The following is a 15,291-nucleotide window of genomic DNA, read 5'->3' as shown; positions in this document are numbered from 1 at the left end:
GAGCCTGAGGTCTGCAGCAGTGATGGTGTTAGACTTTCCTCTGGAATTAGGGAACCATTATCAACTTGAAAAGAACTTGGAGTTTCTTCAGAGCCTGCAGCAAACTCAAGGCTGTGTGTCCTGTTCCTGCTCCCAAATGCCTGAAATCCTCCACTGTCAAGTCTTCACCTGTGTGGCTCTCACGGAATGGACAAGGATTAAGGGGGTTCAGAGTGTCCAATATGAGGAAGTTGCAACAACCCAAGTGCTAACCTAGTTCCAATGGCTGTGTCTCTGTAGAATCTAACAGATGGTTTGGCAAACAAAAGCTTGTGGTGTTGTCATAAAATGTGCAGATCGGAGTCTTATAAACACAACCTCACTAAACTGGAGCAGAACTTAAGGATGGGAAATGACAAATAAGGCTACGGCAAAAAAAATAAAAGTCGGTCTACATCTGCTTGAACTGCTTGTGTGCATAGCACTGTGGCATGTCTTGTAGAATGAGGATGTAGTGTGTACTACAAGGCCATTAAGAAATGTAAGCCAGGAACTGGTATGTATAAGAATACAGGAAAATCCCATCTTACCTTGTCTACTTTCCGTCCAAGGTCCAAACTTCACCTGTCATGGTGGGCATACTCTCAAAGAGGTCTTTAGGGTCTGGGTGCCATAGGAATGGACCACAGCACTGGACCTACATAGCACCCTGTGGCTCACTAAACTTGTTGTCAAGTCCCTGGGTGTACTCAAGGGTCACCAATTTGGAAACTACTAGTCAGCCACGAAGGCAGAAGGATGTCAGACCTTGATAGAGGTGTCAGTTGAAGGAGGTGAAAAACTAGTAGGAAATTCTTCTCCAAGAGCGAAGGCGTCTATCACCTAAGAACACTAGCAAAAACACTGGAACCTCACATAGATATACAATATAGGGGCACTAGGAAACAAGACCCAGAGAAGCTTTTCTCCAGTGTCCAACCACTTGAAGGTTATGGCATATAACCCATGGTCTATTAATTGATTCCTGTGTTCTGTACTGAACAAAAAAGTAGGAAACCCATTTTTTCTCCAACCATGCATACAGAGGATTCGTTTGGAACCGACAGGCTGGCAATAACACCAGATGTACAATTGACCTTACAGATATAGTGAACTGCACCAAATAAGAAACAGTAATATGGAGCTTAGATGCTGAAAAAGCCTTGGACAGACTCAGCTCATTAAATGTTAATGAGCACGCATTTGATCATTCTCGATTAATGGTTTTAATACATTAATTAAAAGCAAGATGGTAAAAGCGGAACCCCTTTTTAAGCAGCTGTAGCATACTCAGCAACTGCATTAAAGGCCTTGTGTCTAGATTTGTTGGGCATTCATTACTTTTAACCATTTATATTTTTACATTCAACTGTTGCACTGCTTTTAGGTGGCAAAGATCAAGATAACCATAATTGGTAATTTAGTATGAAGATGCAATTTAAATAAACTATAGCCACCAGCATAGTTAAAGATGTCCTGTGTGATGTCAAAATATGGGTGCCTATCGAATATTAAACTAAATCTTCACATCACGTTGGAGTGCTGTCACATCTATATATTTGTGATCACATACCCTTTAAACACACTCTCCTTGTAATCAAGGCCTAAAGATGACATCAAAGTGCAATTTTGGCAAAGCACAACCAATATAACTTTACTTCGCAAAATAAATTTCACATGAAATTAAAATAAATTCTTCACCTCCTTTCTGCTCTGCTGGCCAGTTCCTGTGGTCTGTTCACATACATTGCCACTATTACAACCATGCAGTGCATTGATGCCAGGCTGTACGCTTTTTTTTTTTCTCTAGCTTTCCTGTTCATTTTGATTTGGCGAGTCAAACAGAAATATTTCCCACAGATGTCTTTAGGAAACCTTCAGGATTACATGCTGGAGGAGGTGGGAGGAAGTATACATTGCTTAGGATCTTTTCCTTATTGTAGTACAGGAAACTGGGATCTCCTCCCTAGATAAATTGTCCCAAAATTCTTCTTTAACCTCTGCATGTTCTAAATAATGTCAGTGTTTTTTTAATTCTGGTTTTGTAATATGATCAGCAATTGACCATTGTGACTGCCAACACTGGAAAACACATGAATCCCATGGATATATAATTGATCTTTTAAAGCTGAATTACATTTCATACTCAGAAAAGGGTAAGTGTTAATACGAGTGCATGTTATACCCACACAGATAAAGAAAACAGAGGAGACTGGCTTCTGATGCTGTTTAAAGAAGTTTGCATAAGAACTTTAAACCCAAAATTTAGTGACTTACCCTGAGTGTGTAATGGATAGTGTTCTGCTTCTCATACTGAGACACAACTAAAGTAAAACTGTGGGATCCTGGGGTAGTCAAGGGTATCTTTGTCAGGTAATGAGGGCTGTTTATTCTGATTCCATCAATGTAAGGTGCAGGATCAGCTGTAAGAAAAACACATCGTTAATACCTACCAACAGCAAACATTCCCCATTACAAATTTTACTGATACAGGTTTATTTTCAGTATTTACGTCAAGTATGTAGAGCGCTGACGTTACAAGTAAAAGTGGCAGTTAAGCCCTGGAGTGTCATTTCTACAATCCCCTCTATTACATTAACTATGTGCCCAGTGTATGTGGTTTTGTAAAAATAACCTGTTCTATACTGTATTTCCGAGCACCCCTCGGCACTCATGTGAACGACCGCCTCTCTCCTCTCCCAGTCTGACAGCTACAGTGGGAGGGGCTGAGAAACCCCTGCTGAAGGAAAGAAGAGGAGGAGAGAGGGGGCTGGTCCCGTGAGCGCTGAGCGCCGCTCGGAAATACAGTATACAACAACTTATTTTTACAAAACCACATAAACAGGGCACATCAGTTATTGTAATAGAGGAAAATGCATTAATTACTCTCAGAAATGATAGCAGCAGTCGGAGCCGACAGGCAAGGAGGGGAGGGGAGGGGAGGGGAGGGGAGGGGGAAGACAGAATAGGGCTGTAGGTGACAGGGTCATGTAAACTGACCATGGTGTCAGGACTCAGCAGCCATGATAAACCATGATCAGTTTACAGGGGGGAGGGCAGAACCAGGCAGGATCAGCCAGGCATTTTAGGTGATACGGAGGGCCAAATTACATAGCACAAGCACTGTGCTCTATATCATGCATTAAAGGAACAAGATCCATTTTTTTTTTTAAGGGTTACAAACACTTTAAGCTTCACCCAACATGTTTTGCTGTCAAACAGTGTCATCAGGGGAATAGACGCAAACACCAGTGACGTCTAATGCAGTTTATTTAGGCTGCCTGCTGTATTAAAACTGCATTAGACATCACCGGTGTTTGCTCCTGTTCCATTGTTTATGCTGATTGATGGCGAAACATGTTGGGAGGGGCTTAATTTGTGATATCAGCGAGCTCAACCTGTGGCCAGCCGTGAGGCATCAGTACATGTTGTATTTTCTGTTACCTCAGTAAGTACCGGTCTATTGTTTTTGTTTTAAATAAATTGTTTGGCGGTTTTACACTATGTGTGGCCTCTGTTCTCCTCCATGAATGCAGATGCAGGCTGATCTGACACGCGGATCCTTGGAATTACTGGCACCCAGAAGTTGGTGTCCTGCTGTTGCATGGCTAAATGTCTGTAGGTCTGTTCATTACATGCCAGGCAGATCTCTGTGGGATCTTTCATATTTAGTAAGAGGCCAACCTTATTTGTGGTGAAGGGCACGAGTGTCTTGGTCGTCTATTCGAGATACATTCATGGAGTTGGTGGAAAGTTGAATGTTTTAAAGTGGTTGTAAAGTCAGAAGTTTTTTTTTTTATCTTAATGCATTAGGATAAAAAGCCTTCTGTGTGCAGCAGCCCCCCTGAGCCCCCCTAATGCTTACCTAACCCACTCTCGATCCCGCGATGTCCACGAGTCTCTCAGCCGTCTGAGATTCTCCCTCCTGATTAGCTAAGACACAGCAGCGGCGGCACTGACTCCTGCTGCTGTCAATCAAAGTCAGCTAGCCAATTGGGAGAGAGGGGGTGGGGTCGGGTTGGGTCTCTGCGTCTGAAGGGACACAGGGAAGTGTGACATGGCTCAGGTGCCCCCCCATAGGAAGCTGCTAGCTGTGAGGGCATTCAAAGGGAGGGAGGGGCCAGGAGACCTGAAGAGGGACCTGAGAAGGGGAGGATCCAGGCTGCCCTGTGCAAAACTAACTGCATAGAGGAGGAAAGTAGAACATGTTTGGTATTTTATTGAAAAAACAAACAAGACTTTACAATAACTTTAATTCCTAGACTTTACTGGTTTTCGAAGATTTGCACATCACTGATGTTTTTACTTGATGTTTCTGGACTTTTATTTGTGTGGATGTGCACTTATTGTATGTGTATACATAAGTTCTTAAGAATACCAACTGATTTTGTAATTTTATTAATACCATCTGTGTTGGATCATGCAGTCTACTGTACATAAACATGCCTTCATTTCACAAGATGGTTTAATTATATGTCATGCAGCCAGGAAAAGCACGACACAATGAGGACAGACTATCACACACCCACATGCTTACTGTAATTGCTAGAGCTGAAAAACTGCCATTTAAAAGAGATCAAAACTGTGTTATACTTGACAGCTGTTATTTGTCTAGTGAAATACTGACTTGGAAATGAGGTCAAATACACATAAGATCTCATGCTTTGAACTTGCGTTTAGTGTACACGTGGATATCTGCAAGCATTCCCAATGAGCTGTCATCATTTAGAACTGAATAATTTTAATCCATTATTAAAACCTTGCCAAAGTCACAAAATATATCAAATTATCATAAGCCATTTTGTTTGCATTAAGAGAGCAGCTCCTTTGCAGCCACATAAAGTACCTGGAACCTTCTCAGACTTTGTTACTTTGTCAACCTCCACTAAAGCATCAGACCTATACAGCTATGACACATTAAAGAGCAATAGTGGCCACAGCCAGGAATAATGCAAAGTTCTTCTTTAGCTCTGAATTATCAGTAAACAACATACATTAATAAGGTTTTGTTATGTGTAAGTCTTATTACCAATAAAGAGTAAAAATTACAATAATTACAATTACTGGCAAAAAAGAAAAAAAGTAATACAGGGGCTCACCTGGGTAGTAAACCTTTTTGCCATCATTCTTGTAAACAACAAGTGTTATAAATTCTCGATTTTGTGCAAAATCATCCTAAAGAGGAATAAAGAAGGAAAGAATGATTTATTTTTATCAATGTATTGTCATGGTGAATCTGCCTGTGTAAGACAAAATTCAAGAACAGGCTTCCTGTACATATGTCGTAAGAGTAAGGGGCACACATAAATAACGGAATTTTTGTAAAATCTTACCTGTAAAATTCCTTTCTCTGAGTCCTCCGACAGTCGCTGCCATCTTCATATTCGTCACAATGGGTATTAGACTTTGCTCCGTAGGAGTAGCTAGGCAACAGAATATGTCAATATCAAAGCTTTTAACATATCCCCACCCCAGGGGGTGGTCCCCTCAGTCTATACCCTCCTGCTTCCTGTTTCCTACTTCAGCTTCAGTGGAATAGCAGTAGAGTACCTAAACCCCAAAAGAGGGGCGGGGGCGGCGACTGTCGGAGGACTCAGAGAAAGGAATTTTACAGGTAAGATTTTACAAAAATTCCGTTTTCTCTTACGTCCTCCGACAGTCGCCGCCATCTTCATATTCGTCACAATGGGGACGTCCCAAAGCAGTGCAAACATGAGGGGTGGGAAACGCAGCCGCGCCTAAAGGCAACGCAGTCTCCACATCAAAGAAAGGAACCTTACCAAAGGAAGGAAACCAGCTGGGCAACATGAGAAAAAACTTGCTCAACGGGAGCAATAACCCAGGAAAAAAACAAATAACCCAGGGATAAAAAGAAATCCCAAACAGCCCAAAGGTCCAAAACAAGGGACCCTAAGGAACCACCGCACTAAGAACCTTGCGGCCAAAGGAAGCATCTGCCGATGCTTGAACAACCACTCCGTAGAATAGAGTGAAGGTGTGCACGGTCGACCAAGTCGCCGCCTTACACACCCGGGCCACAGAAGCCCCATGACGACAGGCCCAAGACGTACTCAGAGACCTGGTAGAGTGCGCCTCCACAGGCATAGGGGAAACTTTTCCCCGCAAAGAATAGGCCTGTTCAATGGCCTGTCTGAACCAATTGGCGACGGCAGAAGCCGACGCCGCTACGCCCTTCCGAGGACCCCCGGAAGGACAAACAAGAATCCGACTTGCGAAAAGATTCAGACGATTTTTGGTAAATCCTAATTGCCCGAACAACATCCAAGGAGTGCAACTCCACCCCCATCGGATGTTTAGACTTCGAGCAAGGCGAAGGCAAACCAATGTCCTCATTGAGGTGAAATTCCGAAACCCTCTTCGGAAAAAAAGAAGGGTTAGGTCACAAGACCACCTTAACCAAGTGAGTGACCAGATACGGACATTTGCAGGACAAGCTGCCAGCTCCGAGCCGAAGTGATCGCCACCAAAAAAGGTGACCTTCTTGGACAACATAGACAATGAGATCTACCCGATCCGTTCAAAAAGGACCATGTTGTAACACGGACAGAACAAGATTCCAGTCCCAAGGAGGCAGAGGCACCCTCCTAGGAGGGACCAGATGCCCCTGAACAAAAGTGCCAACCAAGGAGTTAGATGCCATAGGACGTTGAAAGAGAACGGCCATCGCAGACACCTGACCCTTGATCGTAGCCAGCGCCAAAAACGCTGGCAACACCCTTTCGAAGGAAGGACAACACCCCAGACACCGAGTACGGGCGAGGTGAAAACCCCCTGGACTCACACCAGGCAAAATAGGCCTTCCAAGTACGGTAATAGACCTTCCCCGAGGAAAATTTCCTCGCGTCGATCAAAGTGTGAATGACCTCAGGGGAGAGACCCCTATCCCTCAGGACCTTGGTCTCAACAGCCAGGCCGTCAAAGCCAGCGACTGTAAAGCAGGATGGAATATCAGCCCTTGAGACCGGAGATCTTCTTGAAGAGGCAGACGCCACGGGGCGTCGACCGCCAAATGCACGAGGTCTGCGTACCAGGACCGGCGAGGCCAGTCCGGTGCCACAAGAATCACTGTGTACTGGTTCCGAGTTCAACCTGCGAAGGAACCTGGACAGCCATCGAAACGGTGAAAACGCATACATCAGTCGGTACTGATGCCACAGAGCTACCAACGCGTCTGACGCGTCTGCCCGAGGATCGCGCGGCCTTGCCACGAATCTTTTCACCTTGCTGTTCAGACGAGACGCGAACAGGTCTACCGCCGGAAGACCCCACTTCGGGCGCCACATCTGGAAGACATCCGGGTGGAAGGACCATTCCCCCTGGTCCAGGGACTGGCGGCTGTAGATAATCCGCCTGCCAGTTCTCCACCCCCGGAACGTGAACCGCCGATATCGCCGGGACGTGTGTCTCGGCCCAAGACAGAATGTCGGCCACTTCCCGAGCCGCTCGGGCTCTCTTGGTGCCCCCTTGGCGATTGACGTAAGCCACCGCAGTGGCATTGTCCGTCTGCACCCGCACCGGACAGCCCTGCAGCCCGTCCGGCCAACGTTGAAGGCAGAGATTCAGCGCACGCAATTCCAGAATGTTGATCAGAAGGGAGGAGACCTCCCCCGACCAAGTTCCCAGGGCGGACAGAACGCCCAGAACACCACCCCAGCCCGACAGGCTGGCATCCGTGGTGACCACCGTCCATGAGAGAGGACGAAAAGACTTGCCCCCCGACACCGCCGGGGACAGGAGTCACCACAGAAGATCCCTTCTGGTGCGATGGCCCAACGAAATCTGGAGATCCAGAGATTGCGGTTGCCCGTCCCACCTGGACAGGATCTCCGCTTGGAGACCCCGCGTGTGAAACTGGGCGAAGGGAATTGCCTCGAAAGCCGAGACCATCAATCCCAGACATCTCATGCGCGTCCGGAGTGATGAGCACGGAACGTCCCTGAGGGACCTGACTCCTTCCTGAAGAGTCCTGAGTTTGTCGTCTGGTAGGAAGAGCTTCGCCTGGACCGAGTCCAGAATCATTCCCGGGTAGGGAAGACGAATCGACGGACACAGCGTCGACTTTGGAAAATTTATCGTCCAACCAAACTCATGTAGAGTCAGCATCGTGATGGACAGGTCCTCCTCCAGACCCTGGCTGGTCGCAGACCGAACCAGAACATCTTCCAGATACCCCAGGACAGAGATGCCCTGGGCTCTCAACAAAACCAGAAACCGGTGCAAGCACCTTGGCGAAAAACCGTGGAGCCAAAGCGAGACCAAAAGGTAACGCCACGAATAGGTAGAGATCCTCCGCAATGGCGAATCGAAGGTACCTCTGGTGACCCTCGAAAAACGGGATGTGAAGGCACGCATCCTTCAAGTCGATGGAAGCCATGAATTCCCCCGGAACCAGGGCAGCCACCACCGACCGCAGGGATTCCATGCGGAACTTGCGAACCCGCACAAAGCGGTCCAGAGCCTGTAAGTCCAGAATAGGACGCACCCTGCCCTCCTTCCAGGGCACAGTGAACAGATTGGAAGAGAACCCCCGAAATCTGTCCCGATGAGGCACCGGAACCGCCTGAGGGAAAAAAATCTGCTCTACGCCGAGAGAGAAAACTCGATCTTGTAGCCAGAAGGAACGATTTCCTGAACCCACCTGTCCCGAACACGGGCCAACCAGGGTTGAAGAAAAACCGAGCAAGCGTCCCCCCACCCCAGAACTGGGTGAGGGTGCCCCTTCAGGCCGCATTGTTATGGGCAGCGGATCCAGACTGGCCGGACTTATGCTTACCCGACCACGGCTTCTTTTGGGAGCCTTGGCCTTTGAATGGTTCTCCCCTATAGGTCGACCGAAAGGCACGAAAGGGCCCCTGAGAGGGCCGAAAAGAAGCATGCTACTTACCATGAGCAGCCTTAGCCTGGTGGGATCGGGGCAGGAGTGTGCTCTCACCACCCGTGACCCCCTTTATCAGTGCATCCAAGGATTCGCCAAAAAGGCGAGATCCATCATAGGGCAGATTGGCTCTTGCGCGAAGATTGGTCCACAGACCAACACTTCAACCAAACCAGGCGGCGAGACAATACCGCCACACTGTGTACACGTGCAGCCAACGGTACTATATCCAGGGCCGCATCACACAAATACACGACACCCTGATGGATTTTATCCACCATATCCAATGTCGCCGGTGAGGCTGAAGCAGCCACCAGGACGTGCCTGAGTGCCTGCGTCCAATTCGCGACAGCCTGGGCTGCCCTAAGCGAAGCAAATAGAGCCTTTAGCATAGAACCCATAATAGAGTAAGCATGACGGGCAAGAGACTCCAGCCTCCTGCCCGTAGCATCCCGGAACACCGAGGTATCCTCTGCAGGAATCGCAGTGGACCTATTCATCAGTAGCGGGCGTGAAAGGATAACGCAGCCTGAACCTACTTGGTACAGCAAAAGGCTTGCGTATATTGCGCCATTGTTCCTTAACAGCGCACTGAAAATCATCAGTGCAGGGAAAGACCTGCGATGTCTTGCGTCTTTTCTGCGTCCCATAAGCTGTCAGGGCAGCAGGGGGACGTGGTTCAACCCGTAAACGCAGTGTTTGCTTGATAGAAGCAACCAATTCATCCATGAGTGCAAGCTCTTCAGGCGAGCCAGGGGGAGAATTATCCACCCCTTCTACCTCAGCCTCCACCTCGGACCCCACAAGACCCAGGGAGGAACGGGACCCCGACAAGGAGACCCCAGCTATAGCAGCCCCATCACCAGCACCCTCTGTCAGAGGAGATTGAAAACTCTGGGTCGTTGTGTGGATTGAACAGCCACAAGCACTAGCACCTGAGCAGCAAGATTAGCCACAACCGCAGCCAAAACCCCCCCTGGGGGGGAAAACAGCTCTTGGTCACCCACCAAGTGGTAGGAAATTTGTGTCCCTGAGAATCCATTGCCCCAATGATAAGCCGGAAAATAAAGGGTTAATTGCCCCTTAAACAAGCGCGGCGAGCGCTGCCCACCGCACACACACACTGGCACAATTTTTACCCCCACCGGGAGAAAAAGACTCAACACAGGCAAGGATAAAGGGATAGGGAGGTAAAAACCTGTAGAGACCATCGCTGCTGCTGCTGCCTCGATCGGTGCACCCAGGGAGGGGAAGCGATGCAACACAGGGCGCTCCATGAAAGCCTATGGAAGGCTACAAGAAAATGGCCGCCCGCAGTGATACCATGCGGCTGGAGCGAGCGCCGCCAAAATGGCGCCGTTTGGCGCCGAAACCGCCGCTCCTCCACCTCAGCGAGGTGGACCAAACATAGCATAGCATGTAAAAACATGGCGGACCGCCGCAGCGGTCGCTGAAAGTGCCCCAAACATGATAAAAATCATGCCCCACAGCACACAGCCGTTCACACATACACAAACTGACACAGACAGTGCAGCACAGCCCCCCTCCTTGCAGCCCACAGCATGCAGCCAGAGAGATAGGGATTTCAATAGTGTGAACACAGGCAGGGTTACACAGTCCCAGACTGACACCCCCCCAACAGACAGGTCCCCACATAGATACACTTACCTCCTAATGGCGTGGGGAACCCGCACAGGCGAACAAGCCGCTGCGCATGTGGCAGGGAGAGTCGCATCCAGGACGCAAAAAAAAAATCGGGGTTAAGAAACCGCACAGCGTCCAGTGAGGTAGCCACCTCACCAATCATCCCTGCACCGAACAGGGATGGGTCGTTCACTGTGCCAGGAGCGTTACCTGGCTGAACGCTCGAAGGCAGGCTGGGAAGCCACTGACCCACAACCTGCTAACAGGGGGATCAGCCCGAGACCCAGCCCGCACGAATCCTCTTCATCAGAAGAACTAACTAATGCTGACAAAAAGAACAGCTAAGTAAAGAGAGAGAAAAAACTCAAACAAAAAATCAAAAAAGAAGATAAAGGCTGAGACAAAATGCCCCAGCATAGAGAGATCCAGCTACTCCTGACAAGCTAGACATTGAAACTGAAGTAGGAAACAGGAAGCAGGAGGGTATAGACTGAGGGGACCACCCCCTGGGGTGGGGATATGTTAAAAGCTTTGATATTGACATATTCTGTTGCCTAGCTACTCCTACGGAGCAAAGTCTAATACCCATTGTGACGAATATGAAGATGGCGGCGACTGTCGGAGGACGTAAGAGAAATACATATATGTGCTCCTTACATTTACAATATACGTACAAGACTGTTTACACCAAAAAAATCTGATTGGGAAAAGATCAACAAAGTAGAACAAGTCGGAGAGGTACATGAGCACAACCAGGACTGCTGTTAGAAATAATGGGGCCCTGTACAGCCTACCTGACAGGGTCCAGGGCCCAGCCCCCCCCCCCCCCTCCTGAAAAAAAAGGGATTTTTGACCTACCGTAAAATCCATTTCTCTGATGTTCATTGACGGACACAGCTCTTCATCTTCATGACTGTAGGGTTATGCTGCCCCCTACAGGAGTAGGACACTAGGCAGGGAAAGGCTTGGTCACGCCTATGGGGCAGTCCCTGGGGGTATACTCCCACTTCCTGCTATAGGTATTCAGTTTTGTAACAAGCAGTGTCAGAAGAAAAAAAAACAACTCCAAAGAGGGGTGGGTACTGTGTCCGTCAATGAACATCAGAGAAATGGATTTTACGGTAAGTCAAAAATCCCATTTTCTCTTTTATTGATGGACATAGCTCTTCATCTTCATGACCATAGTGACTTCCCAAAGCAGGGTCAAACATGAGGGATGGGAACAGCAGAAGAGCAAACTTCCCAAAGACTAAACATAGCCAACCAGGTACCATGGAGCTCAACTGAGAACAACTGGAGCTCACCTGAATAATACACCCTCAAAGAAGAGAAATCCTCTTAACAGCAGCCTGCAAAACTTTGCGGCCAAAAGAAGCATCAGCAGATGCCAACAAATCCACTTTATAAAACTTTGTGAATGTGTGCACAGATGACCAAGAGGCCACTTTGCAAACTTGCACTGCTGACTCCTGATGACAGATGGCCCAGGAGACACTAAGCACCCGAGGAGAATGCGCCCTGATAGGGAAAGGAGGAACCTGACCCTTATAGAATAAGCCTAAACCACGGTCTGCCTGATCCATCTGGAAATGGTCACAGTAGAAGCAGCCAGCCCCTTGCAAGGTCCATCTGTGAGTCCAAACAGTCGGACGATGGACATTGTCGAAAAACCACCTTATCCCAGTGAAATAGAAAAGGTGAACGGCAAGACAGCGCCGCCAGCTCAGACATCCTGTGCGCCAAAGTAATAGTCACCAAAAAGGCCACCTTCTGAGACAACGTAAGCAGGGGAATCTCCTGAATATTTTCAAAGGGAGGTTTCTTCAGAACTGACAACACCAAATTGAAGTCCCACGGCGGCAATGGAGACCACATCGGGGGAGCCAAGTGTCTTACTTCCTGAAGAAAAGTACGCACCAATGAGTATGAGACCAACGAACATTGAAAAATGACCAAGGCCGAAACTTGGCCTTTGATGGTACTCAAGGCTAAACGTTGCTCGACCCCTTGCTGGAGGAAAGCCAAGATCCAAGTCACCGAAAAGGAGCGAGGGTGAACCCCAAGAGACTCACACTACGCAATGGCCAAGTAAGATGGCAAATCTTCCTGGAAGTAGATTTTCTAGCTTTATAAAGCATAGGAATCACCAAATCAGACAACCCTGGAAGATCGGACCTTGAGACAGCAGATCTTCTCTAAAAGGGAGTCTCCAAGGAACATTGGCGACCAGCCGTACCAGATTGGCGTACCATCACCAGCGAGGCCAGTCTGGAACCACTAGAATGACTGGAATCCCTTCTACCTCAATCCCGCGTAGGAGTCGCAGCAGAAGCTTGGGAGGAGGAAAGGCGTATATCAGATGAAAATGACTCCAGGAAGCCACTAGGGTGTCTGTGGCATCGGCTAGAGGGTTCAGAGACCGCCAAATACATCTGAATTTTCCTGTTGAGGCGAAAGGCCAACAGGTCCACCTCTGGGGTCCCCCACCGGAAACACAACTGCCAGAACACCTCTGGATGAAATGACCATTCTCACTGGTCCAACACCTGTCAACTGAGATAGTCCGCCTGCCAATTTTCCACCCCTGGAATGTGTACAGCAGAGAGGGCTGGAACGAACCATTCTGCCCACCTTAGAGTGCCAGCTACTTCCTGAGCCGCTAGAACACTTCTCATGCCCCCTTGGTGATTGACATAGGCTATGGCCGTGGCATTGTCCGATTGAATCTGTACTGGGCATCCCTGGAGACGAACTGTCCAATGATCCAGGCAAAGACTGATCGCTCGAAGCTCCAGTACATTAATCGGTAGCCTGGACTCCTCCAGAGTCCAGACTCCTTGAGCACAATCCATGCCAAGGACACCTTCCCACCCGGATAGGCTGGCATCCGTGGTGACAATCGTCCAGTACAGGGGAAGAAAGGATTTTTCCTGAAGAAGTGCTGGACAGCAAAGCCTCCAAACCAGGGAAACCCTAGTTCTCCGGCTCAGCCAGTTGTGGGTCCTCGTATCCCCTGAGAGTGGATCAGGTGGTGAAACGTGTTTCAGTGTCTCCATGAATGGAGAGGGAAATCTGCACCACAAAGTGTAAAAACACATTGTAAGGGACACCCCACTGCGCTGTCCACACCACAAGGCCCAGCACAGCACTACCGCTGTATAGCAGCAAGAGTGAAAGGGAGCCCCAGGCACTTACCACCATTGGACAAGCTCACAGTAAGCTTCTGCACAGTGCGTGGTGATCAGTAAAAGACATGTCTGGCTATTAGCACTAGAGGCTTAGGACTTCCCACCACCGAATCACTGCCCATCTGAGCTCCAGAAACATGGCCGTCGCTATTTTTAATGGGAAACTATAGGAAAATGGCCGCCAAAGCTACACAAACAGACGCAGATCAGTAGCTAACCAGGCTACAAGAAAATGGCGGCCCCGTGTGGTGTCACGCGGCTCCTGGGGGTCCCAAGGCCGGAAAAAATAGTCCCACCAGGGAGAGGGGCCCAGACATGCGCCCCCACCAGGCCTTTTCCCCTCAAGGAGTGATCGGAGTGGGCACCGGTAGCACGCTCCCCCCAACCCCTGTCGCTAGTACCGCAACTCAATTAACCTCAGAAAGGTATGTCCGCCCCAGGGGGGTTGATGAGTAGATGGAGGCCACAGGCCACATAGTCCACCGAGCTGGGGGGAGAAGAGACGGGACTGGGAAGGACGGGAACCCGGGGGTCTGACCATCCCAGGGAGCGGCCCATGTCCGCCCCAAAACCTGCCAGGGGTAGAGGGGAGACAGCCAATTGCCACACCAGGTATAGGGTGGGCACCGCACTGGACAGGACACAGCTCCATCATAATGTGGGTGCTGTCAGCCAGGAGGAAATGCTGCAACTCAGGCGGAAGCCAGTTCGTATGTGCCCTTGCGAGACGTTTAACTCGGAGGCCAGCCCCCGTCCCACACTCAGAATATGACAGAATCATCCACACAACAATCTTAACATTAATAAAGATGAAAAGAACATTACATAATGTATGCAGACAACCAATGTCCTGTATTGCCTACTATGTCTTTGGAAGCGAGGAAGAGGAAATGAGTAGGGATTGTGAAGCGGGGGAGGGGTTGTCGGGGAGAAAAGGAGGGAGAGGTAGGGGTCCTGTAGTTCCCCCAAAAAGGTGTCAATTGTTTATGATACAAATTTTTTTAGCAATGCCATTCAGTTAAGGCTTAACATGCGCTTAAAGACTACATATTATATAACCTAGTATGTTACAAAGTACTAACCAAAAGGAAATGACTGACACAGTAAATTCATTAATGATTACTCAAGTTCTTTTGTTCTGGTCACATATTTACTTGCTTATGCTAGAAAGGTATGCCAACATTATCGCTCATAAATATCTGTGTCCCTGACATGTAAGTGACATTGTTTTTTCTGGGCGTTGGGTCAGCGGCTGGTAAATGGATAATAAATAACAGAATACATTTCTTTTATAAACAGTACCCGCCATTGGTAAAATAAAACATCTATTATTTTTGCTCTATGTCTAGTATTGTAAACTTGACCTTAAATCCACTCTTTTCACAGAAGCAATCTCTAAAAAAAGACTAACTAAATAGCAGTATAATCATTCAAAAAATATAAATCTGCTTAAAAATATTTAAACAGCCTTTTTATGATGTTGAAGTGTACACGTGAATCTTGTTTAAAAACGAAAACCCTAACTGTGAAAATAAGCCCCCATTT

The 15,291-nt window shown here is 48.2% G+C and overlaps 1 protein-coding gene across 1 annotated transcript in view; it reads right to left on the bottom strand.

The window, feature by feature from the left end:
• Positions 1-15,291, bottom strand: part of CAPN7 (calpain 7) — a 136,735-nt gene that overhangs the window by 13,933 nt on the left and 107,511 nt on the right. Inside the window, exons 16-17 of the mRNA XM_082257541.1 lie at positions 5,118-5,193; positions 2,296-2,441 (exon numbers count right to left, since the gene is read on the bottom strand). Coding sequence (XP_082113667.1) covers positions 2,296-2,441; positions 5,118-5,193 — 222 coding nt within the window. The remainder of the gene's footprint in view (positions 1-2,295; positions 2,442-5,117; positions 5,194-15,291) is intronic.

This window comes from Pelophylax lessonae (assembly GCF_965119305.1).
Source record: "Pelophylax lessonae genome assembly, chromosome: 5".
NCBI classification, from domain to species: Eukaryota; Metazoa; Chordata; class Amphibia; order Anura; family Ranidae; genus Pelophylax; species Pelophylax lessonae.
This window is presented reverse-complemented; position numbering and strand designations above follow the sequence as displayed.